Raw genomic sequence first — 19,550 nt, forward strand, 5'->3', positions numbered from 1 at the left:
AAAGGAACGCTGTCTCAGTCGACCCGTAAACTGTGAACGGTCGCACGCACCGTCGCCCGAGAGCGTGCCGCGGTAGATGTTGTCGTCGAGCACGTCGGTCCAGTAGAGCTGCAGGCCGGCCTGCGTGCGACACCAGTCCAGCGCGATGGTGTTCTTGAGCGACGACACGAGCGCCCGCGAGGTCAGCGACGACAGCTCCACCCCGCGCACCTCGTGCCGGTTGCTGTACACCAGCAGCGGCCGCGTGGGGTCTGCGACGGTACGAAGTCACTGCCAGGCTCGTGTGCAACGATTTTTGAATGGGAAATTCTAAAAGTGGTAGAAAGCGAACCTGTGCTCTTGCACGTGAACCCGTCGTCGGCCAGCCGGTAGCCCGCGTAGCAGGTGCACCTGTATCGCTCCCGGTGCGGCTGGCACGTCTGGCTGCACACGCCCCAGCCGGCGCACGGGTGCTGCGGCGCGCACGAGAAGCCGTCGGGCTGCAGGTGCAACGTCGCGGGGCACGAGCACGCCGGCCCGCGCGGCGTGGCGTGGCAGCCGTGCGAGCACGCCGTCACCGCGCACATGGGCTCGCCTGCGGGCCGCCAGCTGTAGTACGGTGCGGGAGGGCACGACACGCGACACGCGACTCGCGCACTCTAGCGCACTCACCGCAGCGGTCAGCCTCGTCCGCGCCGTCGGCGCAGTCTCGGGCGCCGTCGCAGAGCTGCTGCAGCGGCACGCAGCGGCTGCCATTGTCGCAGCGCATCGCCGGCGCGACGCACTCTGTCTCGCCACTGACGGAGGTGGAGACGGTGGTGGTGGTGGTGGTCGCGGGAGTGGTCTGAATGGTTTCGCAATTCCACTCGTCGGACCCGTCGAGACAGTCGACGCGAGAATCGCACCGGAACTCCTAAACGTTACGACAGCTTACATGTCAACTATCCAAATGGCCACAACGAAGAGACCCTCGGCGTCGGACGACCGACCTTTCGTATACATTCCCTGTTGTCGCACTGAAACTCGTGGTCCTCGCAGAGTCCGAGTTTATCGGTTTCGTTCCGGCTGCAAGGAAATGAAGCTTTAGATGGATTCGTAGCGAAATTCGTAGCGGAAACGAGCGAGGCAGCGCGGCGTGCGCCTGCGTACCCGTGCGCGTGCGCGGGGCGGCGGGGCGCGGGCGGCGCGGGGCTGGCGGGGCACGCGCGCTCGTCGCTGGCGTCCGCGCAGTCGGCGTGTCCATCGCAGTAGAACTCCCACGGCACGCACGCCCCGTTGGCGCAGCGAAACGATCCGCTGCCGCACGTCTCGCTCTCTGCAAAATTAATCCGAAATTAATCAATGAATTAAGAACAATTTCATTATTTGAAAAACACCGTAAGAATTATTTTACTCATAGACGTAATGACAAATTTCTTTATTCGAAACTTTATACCATCTATATGAAGAATTCCCGGATAAACTTCCCATCCTCAAATTTACCCCCTCCACCGATTTTCCTCAGATTCATATCATCAAAACTTCCATCTCTCTAACTTGAACCTTAAATCAATGCTCTCCTACGCTCCATAAGGAAATCACTCCACTTTGAAATCCTACTAAGCCTATCATAAATTCCAGACGAGCACTCGTATCGCAACGGCACACAACGCGCGAACGCAACGGTAAAGCGAGCCTGACCGCAGCCCGCCTCGTCGGAGTCGTCGCGGCGGCCGCAGTCGGGCGTGCCGTCGCAGCGCCACGCGGCGGGCAGGCAGCGCCGCGAGCGCGCGCACGCGAACTGCGCCGCGCCGCACGCCGCGCGCGCGCACGCGCCCGCCGCCTCGTCCGCGCCGTCCGCGCAGTCTGCACACACACACACGCGGTCGTCAGTCGTTGGGAGCGCCGGGGCGCCGCGTCGCCGGCCGCCGACCGCCGACCGCCGACCGCCGACCTTTCAGTCCGTCGCACACCCAGCTCTTCGGGATGCATCGCGTGCCGCACTGCAGGAACTCGTCCCCGTTGCACGTCACGTTGGCTGAAAGGTGAATCATCCGTCAGAGCGTCGATCGCGCGAGAACCGACGCGGGCGTGCGAGCGACGAGTTACCGCAGGGCCCGCCGACGGCCGCGTTCTCGTCGGCGCCGTCGGGGCAGTCCGCGTCGCCGTCGCAGAGGAACGACGAGTCGATGCAGCGTCTGCGGAGGGGCGGACGGGCGGAGAGGGTTCATTACGATGCTCTAACGAATCTCCAGCGGCCCGTTCGGGCTGGGATAAACGTGAAGCGACTCGCGCCTACCCGTGGCCGCAGTGGAAGTGTCGGTCGGGGCACGCGCTGTCGGCGCGCGCGGGCCCGCGGGCCGCCTCGCAGGCGCGCGCGTCGGCCGCGAGCTGGCGGCCCGCCGCGCACGCGCAGCGCCGCGCCCCCGCGCCCGTGGCGAGGCACAGCTCGGCGCAGCCGCCGTTGTCGTGGGAGCATATATTTTTGCCTACGCATATGGATCGCAAACCATTCCAGTTTCCATAATTGTTAAATCACAGAGACGCGTCAGTAGATCTAAGTCGCAGCATGCAAATAAAGCAGCGGGTGGTACACCGTGCGGCGGCGTGCCCCTCACCTGCGCGGGCGGCGCGGGACACGAGGCGCACGTCGTAGAGCGGCGGCGGGAAGGCGCGCAGCGTGTCGGCCGAGCCGTTCTGCAGCAGGCGCCGCACCAGCCCCGTGCCGTGCTCGCTCCACAGCACGCTGTCTACGCGCGGTACACCCGTTAGCGTCACTCAGCACGTGTGCGAATGGTATTTCACTGCGACCGAACGACTGCGATACCTTCGTAGAGCGCCAGCCCGTACGGCTTCGAGAGCGGGAAGTCGGGCGTCTGCTGCGCCACCAGCTCGCGCGCAGCTCCCGGCGCCAAATCGCCCGCCGCCGACACTCGGACGCGCTCGATCTTATTGAGGTACGTGTCGCACCTGACGCAGGACACGCGTTAGAGTGAAAGCAAAGTCGTGCGTCATTAGGAATTCGTTATTAGTTCGAGAAATTAGCAACTCTCGCTACTGTAACGCCGGGAGACGGACAGGGAGGAGGGCCTAGACTGACCAGTAGAGGTATCGGCGCGGCAAGTCCAGCACCAGGCCGTTGGGCCAGTGAAGGTCGGAGTCCAGCAGCGTGCGGCGCCGGGACGCGTCCATCGCCGCCGTCTCGATGCGTCCGCGAGCGGCCAGCGCGCTCGCCCACACCGACCAGTACATGACCCTGCGGGCACGAGCGCACCGTGAGAGCGCGCCGGCGGGGGGCCCGAGCGGGAGGGGCGGGGCGTACCCGTTGGCGGGGTCGAGCGCGATGGAGCGCGGGTTGAAGTGCGGGTCTCGCAGCAGCACGCGCCGCGCCGGCGAGTCCAGCCGCGCCACGCTCACCTGCCCCAGCGCGTCGTCCGTCCAGTACGCGTTGCGTCCTGCGGACCAGAGTCGTCCGATTCACACCGAACTCTAAAGTCGATCGCGCGCGACATTTCGACGAATGTGAGCGGTTACGAGTGACGCTCACCCATCCAGTCTATGGCGAGTCCCTCGCAGTTGTCGACGTCGTCTCCCACGAAGACCTCTCGCTCGCTGCCGTCGAGTTTTTGGCGGACGATCTCGTATCTGCCGGAGGCGACGACGCGTCAGTTAGTCGGACGTCGACCCACTCACGGGGCTGCGCGGGGGGAGGCGCGCACCTGTGCACGTCGCAGTAGTAGAGGCGCGCGGCGTCCACATCCACGTCGGCCACGGTGGGGCGCGCGGCGTGCGCGGCGGGCGCGAAGGGCTCGTCGTGCGCCGCGCCGCGCCCCGCCAGCACCAGCCCGCCCACCAGCGCCGGCGAGCCGCGCGACACCACCAGGTAGCTCTCCGCCTCCACGCCTGAGGGCGACACACTCGTACAAATCGCGATACGCGAGAGTAGAACATCGCGAGGTGTGGGAACCTTCCCCTCGCAAGCTCCCGTCTCAAACGTCACTCCTCTTTGAAGCGGCACGTGAATGTACTCACGCTCGCAGTCCCCGTGGCCGACGAGGCGATACCCGTGCATGCAGAGACACTGCGCGTGCGGCGTGCGGGCGTCCCCGCGGTAGGCCGTCACGCACACGTGCGCGCAGCCGCCTTTGTTCGTCGCGCACGGGTGCGACACTACACAAGACGAGTCCACTCAATGATCGTCTCCTACGAGAGTGATCCGATCGTTTACGCCGATGGGGCGATACCGACCGAGAGGCTGTCGCTGTCGATGGTAGACGAGCGCGGCGAGCGGTCGCGCCCGCAGCGGTATCGAGCTGCTGCGGCGCTCGCGACTGTAGCGCGACACGGCCGCCACGCTGCTGTTGCTCCAGATCGGCAGATACAGCGTACTCTCGAGAACGGAAATGTGTTGAAGTTTTTGCGTCTGGGGAAGACGAGAGCACATCAAGCTCCGATCGCTCGCGCCGAACGCCCCCACCGCACCACTACGGGGACTACTAACGACGTATCCGCGGCGCACGGTGAGACGGCGGCCGCCGTCGTAGTCGCAGCGCTCCACGCTCTCCAGGTAGGCGTCGGCCCAGTACAGCAGGCGCGCCGCGGGGTCCACGGCCAGCGCGCCCGGGTACACCAGCTTGAGCGCGGCCAGCACGCGCGCGCCGCCGCCGCCCAGCTCGGCGCGCGCCACGCCCGGCGCCGCCGCGCCCCACGCGCTCCAGAACAGCGCCCTGCGGACACTCGCGGTCAGACGGCCCCCCGCGGCGCGCAGGCAGGGGCGGAGGCGGGGCGGCCACTCACCCGGCGGCGGGGTCGAGCGCCAGGCCGCGCAGCTTGCTCAGGCCGGAGTCCAGCAGGATGCGGCAGAAGCGCAGCGAGGCGTCGCACGCGTACACCACCTCGCGCGCCTCGTCCGCGAAGTACCAGGCGTTGGATATCCAGTCGATGGCCAGGTGGGAGATCGCTGCGCGAACGGAAACGCGTGAACGTGAGCGCACGGTTACGTGGGGGGGACGGGGGCCGCCGGGGGCGGGATGCTCACAGTTGAGGTCGGGGAACAGGTCGGGCGCCGCCATGACGGTGCGGTTGTTGAAGTTGTCCGCGTCCACGCAGACTAGCGACGAGCGACTCATGTTATGGTGGACGTAGCAAATGGACCTGCAATGAATACCACGCCGACGTGAGAGGAAATATAGTTGATAAGAAAGTAAAACATAAATATTCCGTTGAAGGCGTTACGCGTTTCGCTAAAAATATTTATTTTTGTTTATAGCGAGTGATTAATAATATTAATGAATTAATATAAAAATAGTCGGAGTAAAATAGTTTTTAAATCATTTTAAATGGACGAGATGTTGTTCTCGTCCACTTCGGTACAAATGCTTTTTTCATAGAGATCAATTCGTTTTTACGAGAGGTCGCTCGACAACTGACGCAGGAACAGCTCTTCTTAAACAATTTTATTTGTAGGAGGTACATTACGAGATCACTACGTCTGACAATCGCCTACCGGTTGGAGTAGTGCAGGTCCAGGGCTTTGACCCCGAGCGCGTCGAGCGAGCGGTTGGCCTGCGCCGAAGCGCCCTCCGGCCACACGCGCTCCAGCCCGCTCTGCGTCGCCACCACCAGCGACAGCGGCGCGCCCGCCGGCTCTGCGGACGACGGACGGTCAGTCGGGAGGGGACGGCGGCCCGAGGCCACGGGTCGGGACGGGGCGGTACCGTTGACGGCGGCGCAGGAGCGCCTGTCGTCGCGCAGCGCGTAGCCGTCGGCGCAGGCGCACGCGTACGAGCCGGGCAGGTTGCTGCAGCGCTGCGAGCAGGCGCCCTCCCACTCGCACTCGTCGCTGTCTGCAACAGGGCGGTCGGGGCGGTCAGGGGGTCCGGCCGGCGGGGCGGGCGGGGCGGGCGGGCGGCCCGCAGGGATACTGACCGACGCAGAGCCCGTCGCGCGGCTCGTAGCCGGGCTGGCAGTAGCACGCCGCGCCCTCGTGCGTGGGCCGGCACGTGCTGCAGCCGAGCGACGCGCACGACGACTCGGTGACTGAGACACACGGTTCAAATGTTTATGACAAAAGCACATTTTATTACGAGATATCTTCTTATCACTTCTCGTTACAGAAACGCAATACTTGATAAAAATTAAATCCTTACAAAACACTGTTGAAGATTTACAAAGTGTCGGTTCATTCGACGTACGAGAAATATAAAATATCAACAGAGGTGTGTGTGCCGTAGACATAGTGAAAAAATTAAAACCGGCCCAAGTAGGAAACGGAATGAGTCCGTGATACCGTCCGCCGATATATTGATTTGCCTTTACTTTATCGACTGTCTATTACCGCACAATCAAAGATAAACTAGGAATTGTAACTTTCACCGATTTCTTGATTGTAATACTTTTAAGCTGACTCGACAAGGATGTTAGTGGAACGGGGTTCGTCAAAAAGTCAGCCGATTATCTGAAATTAACGGGAGTCGCGTCAACGATTGAATTGGCTACAGTAAAACCCGGTTCATTCTTCTCACGAGCTAGTCCGATCAATTCTACATACAGAAAAAAATACAGATTTTTTCCTGCCCAAAACACGATCGAAAGGAAAGTATACAGATAATGAAGAGGTGAATGTTATGTATTTCCGTATCGAGTGCGAGTTCGTTGACGTGTCGGGGAGATGCGGTTCTTTGGTCGGCTTTCTGCACTTATATATCGCCGCTACGCCGAAGACTTTCGTAGGTGCCTAAGCAAAAACTTTTATTATATCAGCCAGAATCACTTTAGTGAGGTCGATATTTCTGGTTGGAATGGCCAATAAGAAGCCTATAAAAAAACAAAATGCCTATGAAAATACTTGAATTTGCCCTAGTTCATTTTTTTAACGTTTAAACGGTCACTACTTTAAAAAGCCTCTTCGTTTTTTTATATAATAATTTTGAAATCGGTGCTCGAAATTTACTTATGATATTACTTTGATACACCTAGGTATGCGTTTTTTATGAGAAGTGAAACCAAGCATTTTCTCTTCGTACTTGCTCATGTGCTCGACACGAATATCGAAAAACACCGTCGAGGGACGTGAGAAAAAGCATTATTTTCAAACAATACGGGGACAGGTTTGACGAATCGGAATGCTTGGACAGAATCCACACTCGGCGAAGCACCCACAGTTATCGCAGATGTCCCACTCGTCGCTGCCGTCGAGGCAGTGGCGCACGCCGTCGCAGAAGTGGTACACGGGCACGCAGGTGAACTGGCCGTGCTCCGGCGTGGCGCAGCGCGCCCACTTGCCCCAGCACTTGAAGTCTTTCTCACCTACGGACGACACATCGGGCTCTATTAATGGCTGGCGTCTGCGTGTCGGGCTCGATGGGTGCTCCAGCGAGCGCTCGTGAAGCGCCGCTTTACAGGGTTTAAGGAATTCTAAGACTACCTACTCATAATATAAGTTCAACGGGCAGAAAGAAAGAAATGTTTATTTGGGACACGAAACGATTAAAAAGATGTATAAAAAATGAAAATATAAAAATAAAGAACATATTAAACTCAGTAGTCTATCTATTTCAGAAGTGAAATTACATCGTCGTGTTTTATTCACTGGGACAGTTTAAGAAATCTGCGACCCTACCAGATAGGAACATTCTCAGTAATCACTTTATGATCCAGTGAGAGTCGCCCATAGAAAAATAAAATTAATAAATATCAAGAATAACTTAGTGTTTTTATCTGTTATCTTAGCATCAGAAAAAAAGTAAGAAAAAATTTTCAATTTTTACAGAATTCTTCTCAAAACTCGAAGTAGAAGATTTATTAAATAAAATTAAAATACGCATTTTCAAGATAATAATTTCGTTATCAATGCTATTTTTCATAGGATTTTTCATAGCTTAACTAGGGTTTGCTCCACGCGACGAGCGTTGCTTAGTCACATATAAAATTCAGGAGAGAAATTACAGAATAGGAATACCATCGGGACATGCCATCATTCTAAGGTATTCGATTTTTGAGCATTAAGTGTTAAAAGCTCTCGATATCGTTGCTTCATATCCGATTCCAAAAACACAAGTTTTTATAACTGAGATATTCATCTGGTTCTCCACTAAGAAGGGGTTCTACAAGGGATCCATTTTGAGTTTCTATTCCATTTATTTGTAATATTTTATGGTACAATACTACTGTTTTATCTCCAAAAACACTAATTACGACAATGTAAACGAACGTTGAAACAGGATTGATTAACACTAATTTATTAATTTATTTAAATGACAAAAATTCTATTTACTCAATGTAAACACAATAAACAAAATCTTATCAGCATATGATGAACAATGGATATCTCTCGAATATAATTCTCATTTGTCATCTTTTACTCCGACGGCTCAGGAGCCAGGCCCTTACGCGCTACACAGTAAGACGACTCACAGACTACTGATAGTCGATTAGTACGTGTTGGTTGCTTTCATGGCATCATATCTTAGGTTGTACTACGTTGGGCCGTTCGGGTATACTGTATCGTTTGAGTTTTCTTGCTCTCTTCGGAATGCTTTTATCGAAATGTTATCAAAGGAATTTACGATGGCGTAAAATATACTACAGCTAATATCGATTTAGAGAGACGAGTGTATTAAGAGGAGAAGTAAAGATAAACGTGAAACACCAAGTTCTGTTCGATTTTACCGTAGAATCTCATCATCTTGAATTGACCAATAGTAATGTAAATTGAAGCCCACGTTAAAAAATAGTAACGAATATTATTCAGTGAGATATAGATACTAGATGGCAATTGAAAACAATTCACAATAATATAGATCTTTTGGAAAGAAACGGTGCCAATCATTGTATTAACACGAGGAGGAAGGGTAAACTAATAGTTTCCGACTTCGCAAAATTAATACATACTTTATGGGGCACAGTATTCGTTTCATAATAACATTCCAAATTTATTTTTAACTTTATTGCCATATTCTGTAATTAAAAAGGCGGATAAGAGTAACTACTGAGTTTCTTCCCGGTTTCTCTCGGTAGAATCTACTTTCCGAACTAGTGGTAGCTTTACATTTCATTTAACACTGTAACATGACGATTCAAAAGGGTATAAAAATGCTTTTATGAGACTACTTGAACAAAGTATATTTTGGTTTTGAGACATTTTCATACAGGATGTTAAAATTTAATTATATATGATTATTACACAATATGATTTATGGTTTTAATAATATGAATGATAAAAAAACAGTAATTACTGAGGTTTCGTCGGCTGTCGGTAGTCTACACCCCGAACCGGTGATAACTTTCAATTTAATTTGTGTTGTAAAATCATCGTTCAAAAATAATAAGAGACGAATTGAATTATATGATTGATTTTTAATTTGAATCTGAAACCATAATTTCGTTTCCTATGCCAACTTATGTGGTGTGTAATTTAGCTTCGTTAGCATCAGTTTTCTTAAATCATTGGTGGTAGGGCTTTGTGCAAGTCCGTCGGAGTAGGTACCACCCACTCATCAGATATTTTACCGCCAAACAACATTAGTCAGTATTGTTGTGTTCCGGTTTGAAGGGTTAGTGAACCAGTGTAACTACAGGCACAAGGGATATAACATCTTGGTTCCCAAGGTTGGTGGCGCATTGGTGATGTAAGGAATGGTTAATATTTCTTACAGCGCAATGTCTGGCGGCGACAATATTCTGATGCATGTCGCCTTCTCCAGTTGCTGTAACATGTAACCACTAAGTGCTAAGCTCGTATTTTCTCTATTATACAAACTTTTGAAGTTTTATGTATATGTCCTTATTGTATAAATAAAGTATTTTTATGGAAACACTTTTGTACACAAACTGTTACAGGCCAATACATATGTATAACATTTCTACTAAAAAAGAATTGCTCAGTGTTTTATCCGCCGCAGAGACTGGTTCAAATGAAAATCCAACGCTACGTTTGGAAACATTAGTTTAATATTGTAAGGATTGGTCGTGTAGTTACACATGTAGGGGTCCTCGTCGGAAGCGTCGTGCGGCCCGCAGTCCGCGTCGCCGTCGCAGCGCCAGCTCGCGGCGATGCACAGCCCGCTGCGCGCGCAGCGGAAATGCCCCGCGCCGCACGTCATGTTGTACGCTGCGCAGGAACAACCGATTTACACAACACAGCGACACGGCGACAAGTACGAACAGAAATACATAAATGCATATGATAACGGACTCATCTGATGTGGGGATATTAAGACCAAAGGCGGCTTTGTCTCAGTATTCTTTCGGCTACCTGCAGATTGGATAGAGTATTATATTGAACTGTATAAAGGGTGCGGCACGTACTGCAGCCGATCTCGTCGGAAGCGTCGGGACACTGCGGGCGCATGTCGCAGCGCCAGGCGGCGGGCACGCAGCGCGACGAGTCCGCGCACGCGAACTGCTCAGCGCTGCACTGCACGCCGCCCGACAGCTCCTCGCCGGGCACTCCTGGAACCGTCGACATACATTTATATAGCATGCCTATATACAGTCATTATTTGATTATTCAAAAATATACCCTATAATGAATTTTAAAAAAGAAGTAAAGTGAAGTTTAGTATAATATAACGTACATACATATGCAAGGATGAGTTTGTTCATCATTTTTATTATATACAAATAATATTATACAAAGTTTTGACGACCTCCGTGGTCGAGTAGTGTGTACACCGGTTTTCATGGGTACGCTACTCCGAGGTCCCGGGTTCGATTCCCGGCCGAGTCGATGTAGAAAATGTTCATTAATTTTCTATGTTGTCTTGGGTCTGGGTGTTTGTGGTACCGTCGTTACTTCTGATTTTCCATAACACAAGTGCTTTAGCTACTTACATTGGGATCAGAGTAATGTATGTGATGTTGTCCAATATTTATTTATTTATAATTATTTGTCTTTACAGATTTACAAAGTGTTTATGGTGATGATAGTTGCATAAGCAGATAACTAGATGGCATTTGTGTTCACATAACAAGTTGTAAAATAAATTGGATCTGACAACTTTATTAATCACTATGAGCAGATTGCAATGAATCAAAGTATCTGGAACTTGAATAATGAAAATTATATTTAAATATTTTCTTTGGTTTTATGTTGAATGTGGTTTGCCTGAACGCTAACGACAATTTCTGTGACATTTGCGAACATAATGTGCAAGTGTGTGTGCAAGCACAGGAGCACTTTCTATTCGTTTACTCCCACAATCCGATGGAACAGCAAGTCCGACGCGGTCGGATAGACCAACGGCTTTACGCACTCTCCGAGGCGCGGGATTGCCCGCACTTACAACTTCCGGGCTCTGGGCTGCCACAAGGCCGCCAACGAGGCATATATAGATACACAACACTTAGCTAACGACCCGACAGCAAGCAAATCAAGATAAATAGTTCGATTATTATGTGTGCGGCGCAAACTTGACACTTCTGACGTTACGTGTTCAATGTGAGCAATGACGAGTGACAATCGCATAGTAAAGCGAGTTATCTTCTGCGCGGAGGGCCTGTGATGTTCAAGGAATACTTAAATATTACTCGTTTATACCTCAATAAATTAAATATAACATGTTTTATAAGTTAGAAAAGGATAATTTATAATCGACTAGATTATTGAATAAATGTTACACGCTGTAGGAGCTCTTTCTGAAAGGTTTGCCTCTTTACCTGAGCTTTTCCTCACCGGCTTCTCCGCCCGAGTGTAGTGAAGTCGAATAGTCGGTTAGATCTAAGAGGCTAAGTCCAAATATCAAAGAAACCATCGATAAAGTTTCAGTATCGAGAAGATCAACGTTGGCGCTGGTCCTAAAATCACACAGGCGAGCTTTAAAAATAATTTTATATATTATTAAATTTTACATTACACTTGCATAATCGACTTATTACAATAATTATACTACAGTGGAAACTATAAAAAATTTGCTCTGCTTAGGTCGTGGGACGGCAAACAGATGAAACGTCTTCCAGGGCCAGTTGTGAGAAAGTGCACTAAAGATAGTAAAATAACAAAAACATTGTATTTATGAAATAATTTTAATGAATTGCAAATATTCTTACAATATTCGAATAAAATCAAAATATACTTTATTAATGTACGCTTTTACAAGCACTTTGCACACAGTTGATGCCGATGATAGTAACATAATTATTTAATGGTTTCAAATTAATTTATTAATTAAATAAGAGCTTGTTTACAAAAAATATAATTTTATTAATTGAAACTTCATTTTGATCCTTTGGACAAATTTACACATAATTTTTCCACTACACACTATCGGACTAACGAAGTGCATCTTATTTCATTTAGCGCAGTAAATACTTCAGAGCCGAGATAACCAATAACAATACACACCGTATTGGATCAATCAAACATATGCAGGTATTGTTGTATTCGTATTGTATCGGACCTATTAAAGACTCCTCTCGTCGAAACGTAGGTATTTGGCCGCGTGTATAATGTTGTATGCACTTCATTAGGCGCTATAAATACGCAGTATATAGCAGTGCCGACTCCGCCGCCTCTCGAGTAAACAGCGCACGTATTCGTATCTTACGACTATCATTTAACACAACACCACGATTTACTGCGGGTTTTTACGCATAAAGAGTTTAGTAGGCGAGCTTTAATGCAGTTCCCGGAGAGAAAAGTTCCTAGTACCATGATCGTCGAACATGAACCGCGAGGGCATAAGCTACCACCATTTGGAGTTTTATTCACGTCTAACTTCTTGTCTCGCGACGAGGGATCAGTCTCAAGGTCGAATGTGTAACGTTTGGGGCGGAAAAGGTTTAACTTCTCTCACGTGTACTAATTGGACGCATCGAGGTCTTCCATTCAAAAAACGCCCTCGCTACCTTAGTCTTATGTATTATATTATGACGAGTACGCGTTTGCATTGTCTCAGCGGCCGCCGCGCCGAGCGAGCCTGTAATTGCTATTTACTCGCTAAACTAGTAGCTAAGTGGTTTGTGCCCCGACGGGATATCATAGTTAACTGTCGAGTATCCTTACATGGAAGTCGATTTCGATGATCGTCTGAGATGTGGCTATAACGTTGTGTCTTTATTTTATACAAAAATATATCATTTTATTTGTGCGTTAAACCCTATCGTTAAACTGATATTTTAAACACGTTTTTCCCTAACCTTCAAGAAAAACGACTACGGCTCAAGTCCGTTGCAAACAATATTGTACGTTCGATTTTGTTTTGTTTTAATACTTTTTCGTTCGTTTAAACGAAGATAAATAATTCACTTATTGCGTCTTGAAAGTTTTTAATGGATTCATATAATTTATTATTTTTTTAATCATCAAAACTGAATAAAACTATTTTAAGTAGTTTCAATTAACTTATTATTGTAAACTTGTAATAATCTCCGACACTAGTTGGGGACAATTCTGCAGTAGGTCTTGGTAGGTACACGGACTTCAAATTAATGTAACAGAACTCAAAAAAGTCTAGCGAGTATATTAATCGCAGTCAGCATAAAATAACGATTTTACTATATTTAGAGGTGTTCAATAATCGACTCAAAAATACAGGTGTTTACAACCTAATTGTTATGTTAGTAGGACTAAATCAAATGTTACTCCCGCTAAGAACCGATTGAGCTGAAATTTACGGACACTTTAGTTAATGACAAAACAATCTAGAAACGAATTGTTATTCACACCATGGAAAAAAGTTAAGATACATTCAATTTTATTGAATCTATTATTTTATCGATGTTCTTAGTGCAACTACAATACCAGAATTAAGTCCTGTTTTTGATAGTTAATTGAAGTCGTGTATAGTATCGCCGCTCGGAGTCGACCGCGAGAGTGCAGGTCGCAGGAGTAGTCGACTGCGGTCACGACTCGCGGTGCGGGCGATAAGGTTTCAATTGTCGTATAACTGATTTCACTTTTACTGCGGCGATAACCCTCAAGATAGGTATCATGAAATGCATCCGAGAACGACTTGTTCTATTTATAATAGTCTCCCCATTAACGCTGCTCGTATAACGAAGAACAATTACTAATGGTAATTATTATTTATGTTAGTGATAAAAATTGTAAATGTTAAGTTTGTATTAGTTAGACTGTCTGTCTGTTTGTCTGTCTATAAGTCTTTTCTTCTTAATTTATAAAATAATAACATTTCAAATTAATTTGTTTTACGGTCACGACTCACCACACGACCCTAAAAATATGTAGCTTTTCTCTTAGCTCGGCATTTATGTAGGTACCTAGTTAAGTTTTGTCAATTTGTTTATTCAATTCCAGATTGCGTACATCACATTTTTGTATGGGTAAATCAAACATTTAAGGGTATTTTTTAAATTTGTTTAATTAAACAAATTAAAATAGATTAAAGTTATGTGCAACTGGCCTCAAAACAAGAAGTTTATCAAATTAATCGTAATTTTGTTTTCGTTTTTTATCAGAGCTCCACCATTTATAAGTCGAGTTAGAATTTTTTTTCTTAGCGAAGGAGTACTTCCCGTTTGGTCCCATTTCAATTTGAAGAAAACATCTAAAGTTTAAGTTATTTTATGTGAAAAATTTAAAATTAAAAGTTCATACAATGAGTATTTATACAAAAATGCTCATTGTATGAACATTTAATACAAAAATGTTAATCATAAGCTTGAAGTTAGTTATTTTTTTCATGTGTTAGCGATTGTAAAAACTACAAATGGATCATTTAATTTTGTAATGAGTTAGTTAGATAAGTAGGCTGACCGAGTGTGAGTGGGCAGATCGCTTGACATAGAATATAACCGTAGTTATAGATAGATCCTTAAATGGCGCGGGAGATTGACTTCTATACCTATATACGTATTTTCTATATATTGACAGTTTAGTGTAAAAACGTATTGAAGTTCCAGTTACCAAGTTAGTCCAATAAAACAAGTTTTCGCCACGCCGGGCCTCCAAGCATTAGGTTAAAAAATCGACTAAACTGGTTCAATTATAAAAAGGTTACCAAGTTCGCACGAACGGAGACAAATGCTTAATTAACTTGTAACTTGAAAGACGTGGATTTATTTACTTATTTTATTAAGTTAGACAAGCAAGATACAAATAATCTTGGGGCCGATTTCGAGTGCGATGGACATATTATAGTGCGCAAAGGTATGCGCTGATGTACGCACACTATTTACTCCTTTCTCAGAACATTATGAGACGGCAAGCACACCAACCCGATAGGACCTGAAATAGTTTACGCGCTAAACACATGGCTTTACGTGGCTATTACGTCAAAGTCCGAGCTTCTTTTGAGAATCTTTTGTTTGAAAAACGAAAAAAAAAAATGTATACTGGTCCGATTGAACCCGGTACCTCGGGATCTACAGCTTTATAAGCTAGCTTGTCTTTATTACTAGATCGATGAGACTGTAACAGGCAATTAATCTAACTGGTTGTCGGTGGTCTTCTGGAGCCTCTCACTGCAACAACGAACCACACCCTAATATCACCGGTTGCCAACCATGTCCCTCGTGCGTGTAAACTGTTCATTCGATGTGTAGTGCGTCGAATGCAGTGAGCTGTCGAAGTGTAAGTAACTCCCTCATTATCTCGGAACGGAATGACAATCGAGGTATTGTTCGGGCGCTGGAGAGCGAGGAGTCATCTGCAGATATCACTATCGCAGGTCAAAAGATCGCCCTGTGCCGTCGGCCGCCGGGCCGCCGAGTCAACATTTAAGTAGCTCTTTGTAAGACCATCCATACTTATAAAGTACAAAGTCAAACGGTTAGCTTGGTACGTCTTCTGACGATTCAATCGGTCTGACAAGGATTTTGGACGAGGTTTTTAAAAATGTTGCCGTCTCAAATATTTTTTGCTCCACCCGGCTTTTTTTTCGCACATACCATTTAAATAATGAGATACAAATATCAGACGCGCCACCAACCGCCGCGCGTCTTATTTTCCATGTATTAGTTTAACTGAAAATGTTATTTATTGTTACAATACCATACTGGGTGACTAATAAGTTGGACTATGTTCAGTTATATTTTTTTATATTAAAGGTAATAAGTTCAATCAATTTCGTCAACTTTTACTTTTCAGTAACACGACTGCTTTGACATTTGGATAAAATATAGTTCAGTAATACCATACTCTATATATATATGTATATCTCTCGCAACATAATGCACTACTTTTCTGGAAAAGATGAAAAGCGACTTTTAATTATACCAAGTATTGAAGGGTTTGTTAAAATAAGTTGAGTAAGAGTAAATTGTAGAATACCAACTACATTAAAATATTATCTTGAACTCAAACAAATTAGTATTCAGATAAAAGAAGACGCGCAGGGATTAGAGGTCAGCGCTTAATGCGAGTTAATAATATTAAAGTACGGGGCCGTTCGTATGATACGTTCGTACTTGTGCGATTTTGGTTGTCGCGACAAGATATGGCAAGCGGATCGTTGAGTCTAATACTAATTTATAAATGGCGTTTGTCTGAACATAATCCCTATCTCATAATCTATAAGCTTCGGTCCCATAGTCCGCGACATTAACATGCTAAGGGCGGCCCGCCAGTGCGCTCGCATTGCCGTGAAGATCGTACAACGTGATCTTTGCGCACTTAACTAACAGTCACTAAATTTATTTAACTTTATTATATAAGAATATAGAAGGATACATGACACGGTTGACAGTTGATTGCCACTGCAAAAGTTAAATCAGGAATCAAGATATACTGTTTGAAAGTACGTAATTAATTTAGTGGCAAGCATTAGGAGTCATACTAAAATAATGTAATCCTGACCAATCATGGCTATAGCGGCCATACTCTTCGGGAGACTAGCCAATCAGACGTAGCCAGAAGATATTGAGGCGCCCATAGACATCCCGTATACGGCCAATGTGCCAACCATGGTAACTAAGATATCATGATGTCTAAGGCCTATAAAACACAGGCTCAAATTCAAAAGCAAATTTTTGCTGTTTTGCTGGCTCCAACAAGTAAAGATTCATAATGTTTTATTTCTAACGGACGTCAGAAACCAAAGTTTCCCCGCAGGCCTACTAAAATGAAGATCTTGATTTATTGAAGAAATTTTTACTACGACTTTTATTCAAGAGTGTAAGGCAAATGTAATAAGACAAAAAAGTACTCTCGAAATGTTCTACACATCCCGCCGTGTCAGTTTTTACACACTTGGTTGGTTTCTCTTAAGCCACACAAGGAGGTCCAAATACTGTCGAAAAATTGTGACCGGACGTTGCTAAAAACTTCTCGACTTGGAAATTCCGGTCAAACACACAGTACGACAGTCTCATATAATATGCTCGTGGCCAATTAGCCTTTTTATCCTTTAATAAAGGTGCGGAGTGGGAGGTTTTTCGCCACATGTATTGTATTGTCTGCATGTATATATCTTTTTGAGCCCAAAAAAGGGAGTCCTTTTTTGGACTCAAAAAGTTGTTTTTTACACTATTTATTTTTTTATTTATTTTTTTTTCTATATGTTTACACGTATAATTATTTTTATGATTTAAACTCCACCAGATATAGGATTTTAATTGAGTAACTAATATTAGTTACTCGTGAACATTTTCAACGTTTGAGATTACTAGAGAAATATAAACAAGAAAACGGTGGCATGTTAGAGCAGTTTCGAGCGGCAAACGTAATATTACGATAGTCATCTCGTTAACATCGCCGGCGCGCGTAATTAGTTAGCGGGCGAAATAGGAACGGAGGCAGAGTTGTAAACTGCGTTGCAATATCGCCGGCGAGAACATCTCGTCGGTACGAGCTCATCGGAGAACGTGTGTTGACCTACCGTCTTGACTTTCTCAGAACGACAAAAAAGTGTCTTTATATTATAAATATATTGCATCCTTTAAGAGCTATGTAGTAATTCGCAAGAATTGCGCCTGTATCTGTAGATCTTTTATTATATTTACTATCATTATGTCGTTTACAAAATACCATTGGTTCCGCGCTCTGTATCTAATCTACCCCAGAAAACGAATATATCAAACCGAAACCCGAAACATTAATTATTAGAATGCAACTGACTATGTTATAACTCATATTAACTCATATTATAATATTAAGAGTTGTTTTTTCGATGTCATCATAATTATAATCATATGCCATCGTGTCCGACCTATTTTAGTATATTTAATCTGATATTACTGAATACGGAATAAGACGAGTTCAGTAATGATGGAGCGAATGAGGTGAGCGCTTTTGATCTTATGTTATAATACACACAAGCGATCAATTACTCTCACAGAATAGTATTCAAGCACGTCGCGATACAATACATTGCTGTTTCTTCGTACGGAGATATAATTAGTTTTAAACTATTTCGTTCCACAAACGCTACGTTACGTCGTATCACTTAATCGCATTTTTAGATCAGCATTTGAACCAGTCGACGTCGGTATGAGCGAATCTATTTCGGGTGCTGTGAATTGCACATCGGGAGAGTCGACTGCTCTGGGAGGCGGACCCGCGGCGGTGCACGAGGTGTAATGGGCATGGATGTTTTATTCAAGTTTTATTGATGTTGACAAGTTAATAGAGCGCCGAGAGAGACGTGCGTCTCTCGCAGTAATGCCACTCACGATTATATTGTTCATAAAATATTAGGGGACGGGCAGATGGTTCGCCGTGCAGAACTTGTTATATTGATGATTTAGTTCTGAACTTCGAACTTTTTTTGAACTTTTAGTTCTAGCCTATAGTGACTAGAGAAACTATAGTGCAGAGTATGTGCGCAAACAGTTGCATATTCCCTCACTCTCATGGTCTCTAGCACGACGAGAGACGGTAGGTGTAAACCCAGCGGCTGTACAATGTATATTTCAACTTCCTATCTCCAGGCTCGTAATCGAATTCCTAATCATCAGATGTACTATCCAACCACTAGACCCGAGCGGCAGTTTACGAATTTAGTCATTTACTCGACGATAAATGTCAAGTTAACGAACTTTTTACCATGATAATGTGCGTCGCATTACATAACCCGGCGCTTCGAAGGCCATGAGACAGCAGTTGTACTAGTGATTAAGTTGTTCTATAAATTGACCTACAGTTGCATAACTCAGATTTATCTGCGTATTAAATACATAGCACGCTCTTACAGGCACTTTTGAATCGTAATTTTACTTTTGATATTAAATTAAAGCTTCCACCGATTCGGAACGTCTACTTTACTGAAGATATATAGATTGGTACTAAAACTTAAGTTGGAATCGCGTGCGAAATTGATAAAAGGGGAGGGAAATTGGCAATGGTTACAAATTAAAAATAACGCTAAAAGTGATAACTTCACAGGCAATATTTAAAAGTAAACATGTATACTTAAGAGGCGGAACAGATTGCTCGTCCGATATAAATGAAGGCAGGTAGCCGAACTCGATTAGATGGCGAACTCCCACAACCACGCGATTAACTAAGAGCACATGAACCGCCTGTTAGGAGCATGCCTTGGTTACTTGCGAAGGGTAATGAGTTAAGCTCACCTGACTATCAGGCATACTAAATCGTATAATTTACAATATAATGTTTCATTATTTCGCATTACAATCATTTTTATTATATTTACTTTCATGTCATGCAATTTAATGTCATGCAAGCTTGGTCT

General features: G+C 46.2%; 1 protein-coding gene across 2 annotated transcripts in view; it reads right to left on the minus strand.

Moving 5' to 3' along the window:
• The window catches only part of LOC113401257 (prolow-density lipoprotein receptor-related protein 1), a 74,298-nt gene that overhangs the window by 48,761 nt on the left and 5,987 nt on the right, over positions 1 to 19,550 (minus strand). For both annotated transcript variants that reach the window (XM_064219027.1, XM_064219026.1), the window contains 26 exons: positions 10,267 to 10,410; positions 9,938 to 10,069; positions 7,120 to 7,266; positions 5,887 to 5,997; positions 5,676 to 5,804; positions 5,465 to 5,606; positions 4,997 to 5,112; positions 4,756 to 4,918; positions 4,460 to 4,685; positions 4,207 to 4,381; positions 3,991 to 4,128; positions 3,678 to 3,861; positions 3,506 to 3,603; positions 3,281 to 3,413; positions 3,059 to 3,214; positions 2,786 to 2,928; positions 2,577 to 2,708; positions 2,258 to 2,447; positions 2,068 to 2,156; positions 1,913 to 1,996; positions 1,660 to 1,824; positions 1,129 to 1,294; positions 969 to 1,044; positions 652 to 892; positions 332 to 574; positions 51 to 251 (listed from right to left, as the gene is read on the minus strand). In XM_064219027.1, the coding sequence (XP_064075097.1) occupies positions 51 to 251; positions 332 to 574; positions 652 to 892; positions 969 to 1,044; positions 1,129 to 1,294; positions 1,660 to 1,824; positions 1,913 to 1,996; positions 2,068 to 2,156; positions 2,258 to 2,447; positions 2,577 to 2,708; positions 2,786 to 2,928; positions 3,059 to 3,214; positions 3,281 to 3,413; positions 3,506 to 3,603; positions 3,678 to 3,861; positions 3,991 to 4,128; positions 4,207 to 4,381; positions 4,460 to 4,685; positions 4,756 to 4,918; positions 4,997 to 5,112; positions 5,465 to 5,606; positions 5,676 to 5,804; positions 5,887 to 5,997; positions 7,120 to 7,266; positions 9,938 to 10,069; positions 10,267 to 10,410 (3,924 nt within the window). The remainder of the gene's footprint in view (positions 1 to 50; positions 252 to 331; positions 575 to 651; positions 893 to 968; positions 1,045 to 1,128; positions 1,295 to 1,659; positions 1,825 to 1,912; positions 1,997 to 2,067; positions 2,157 to 2,257; positions 2,448 to 2,576; positions 2,709 to 2,785; positions 2,929 to 3,058; positions 3,215 to 3,280; positions 3,414 to 3,505; positions 3,604 to 3,677; positions 3,862 to 3,990; positions 4,129 to 4,206; positions 4,382 to 4,459; positions 4,686 to 4,755; positions 4,919 to 4,996; positions 5,113 to 5,464; positions 5,607 to 5,675; positions 5,805 to 5,886; positions 5,998 to 7,119; positions 7,267 to 9,937; positions 10,070 to 10,266; positions 10,411 to 19,550) is intronic.

Source organism: Vanessa tameamea, chromosome 25, assembly GCF_037043105.1.
Source record: "Vanessa tameamea isolate UH-Manoa-2023 chromosome 25, ilVanTame1 primary haplotype, whole genome shotgun sequence".
NCBI classification, from domain to species: domain Eukaryota; kingdom Metazoa; phylum Arthropoda; class Insecta; order Lepidoptera; family Nymphalidae; genus Vanessa; species Vanessa tameamea.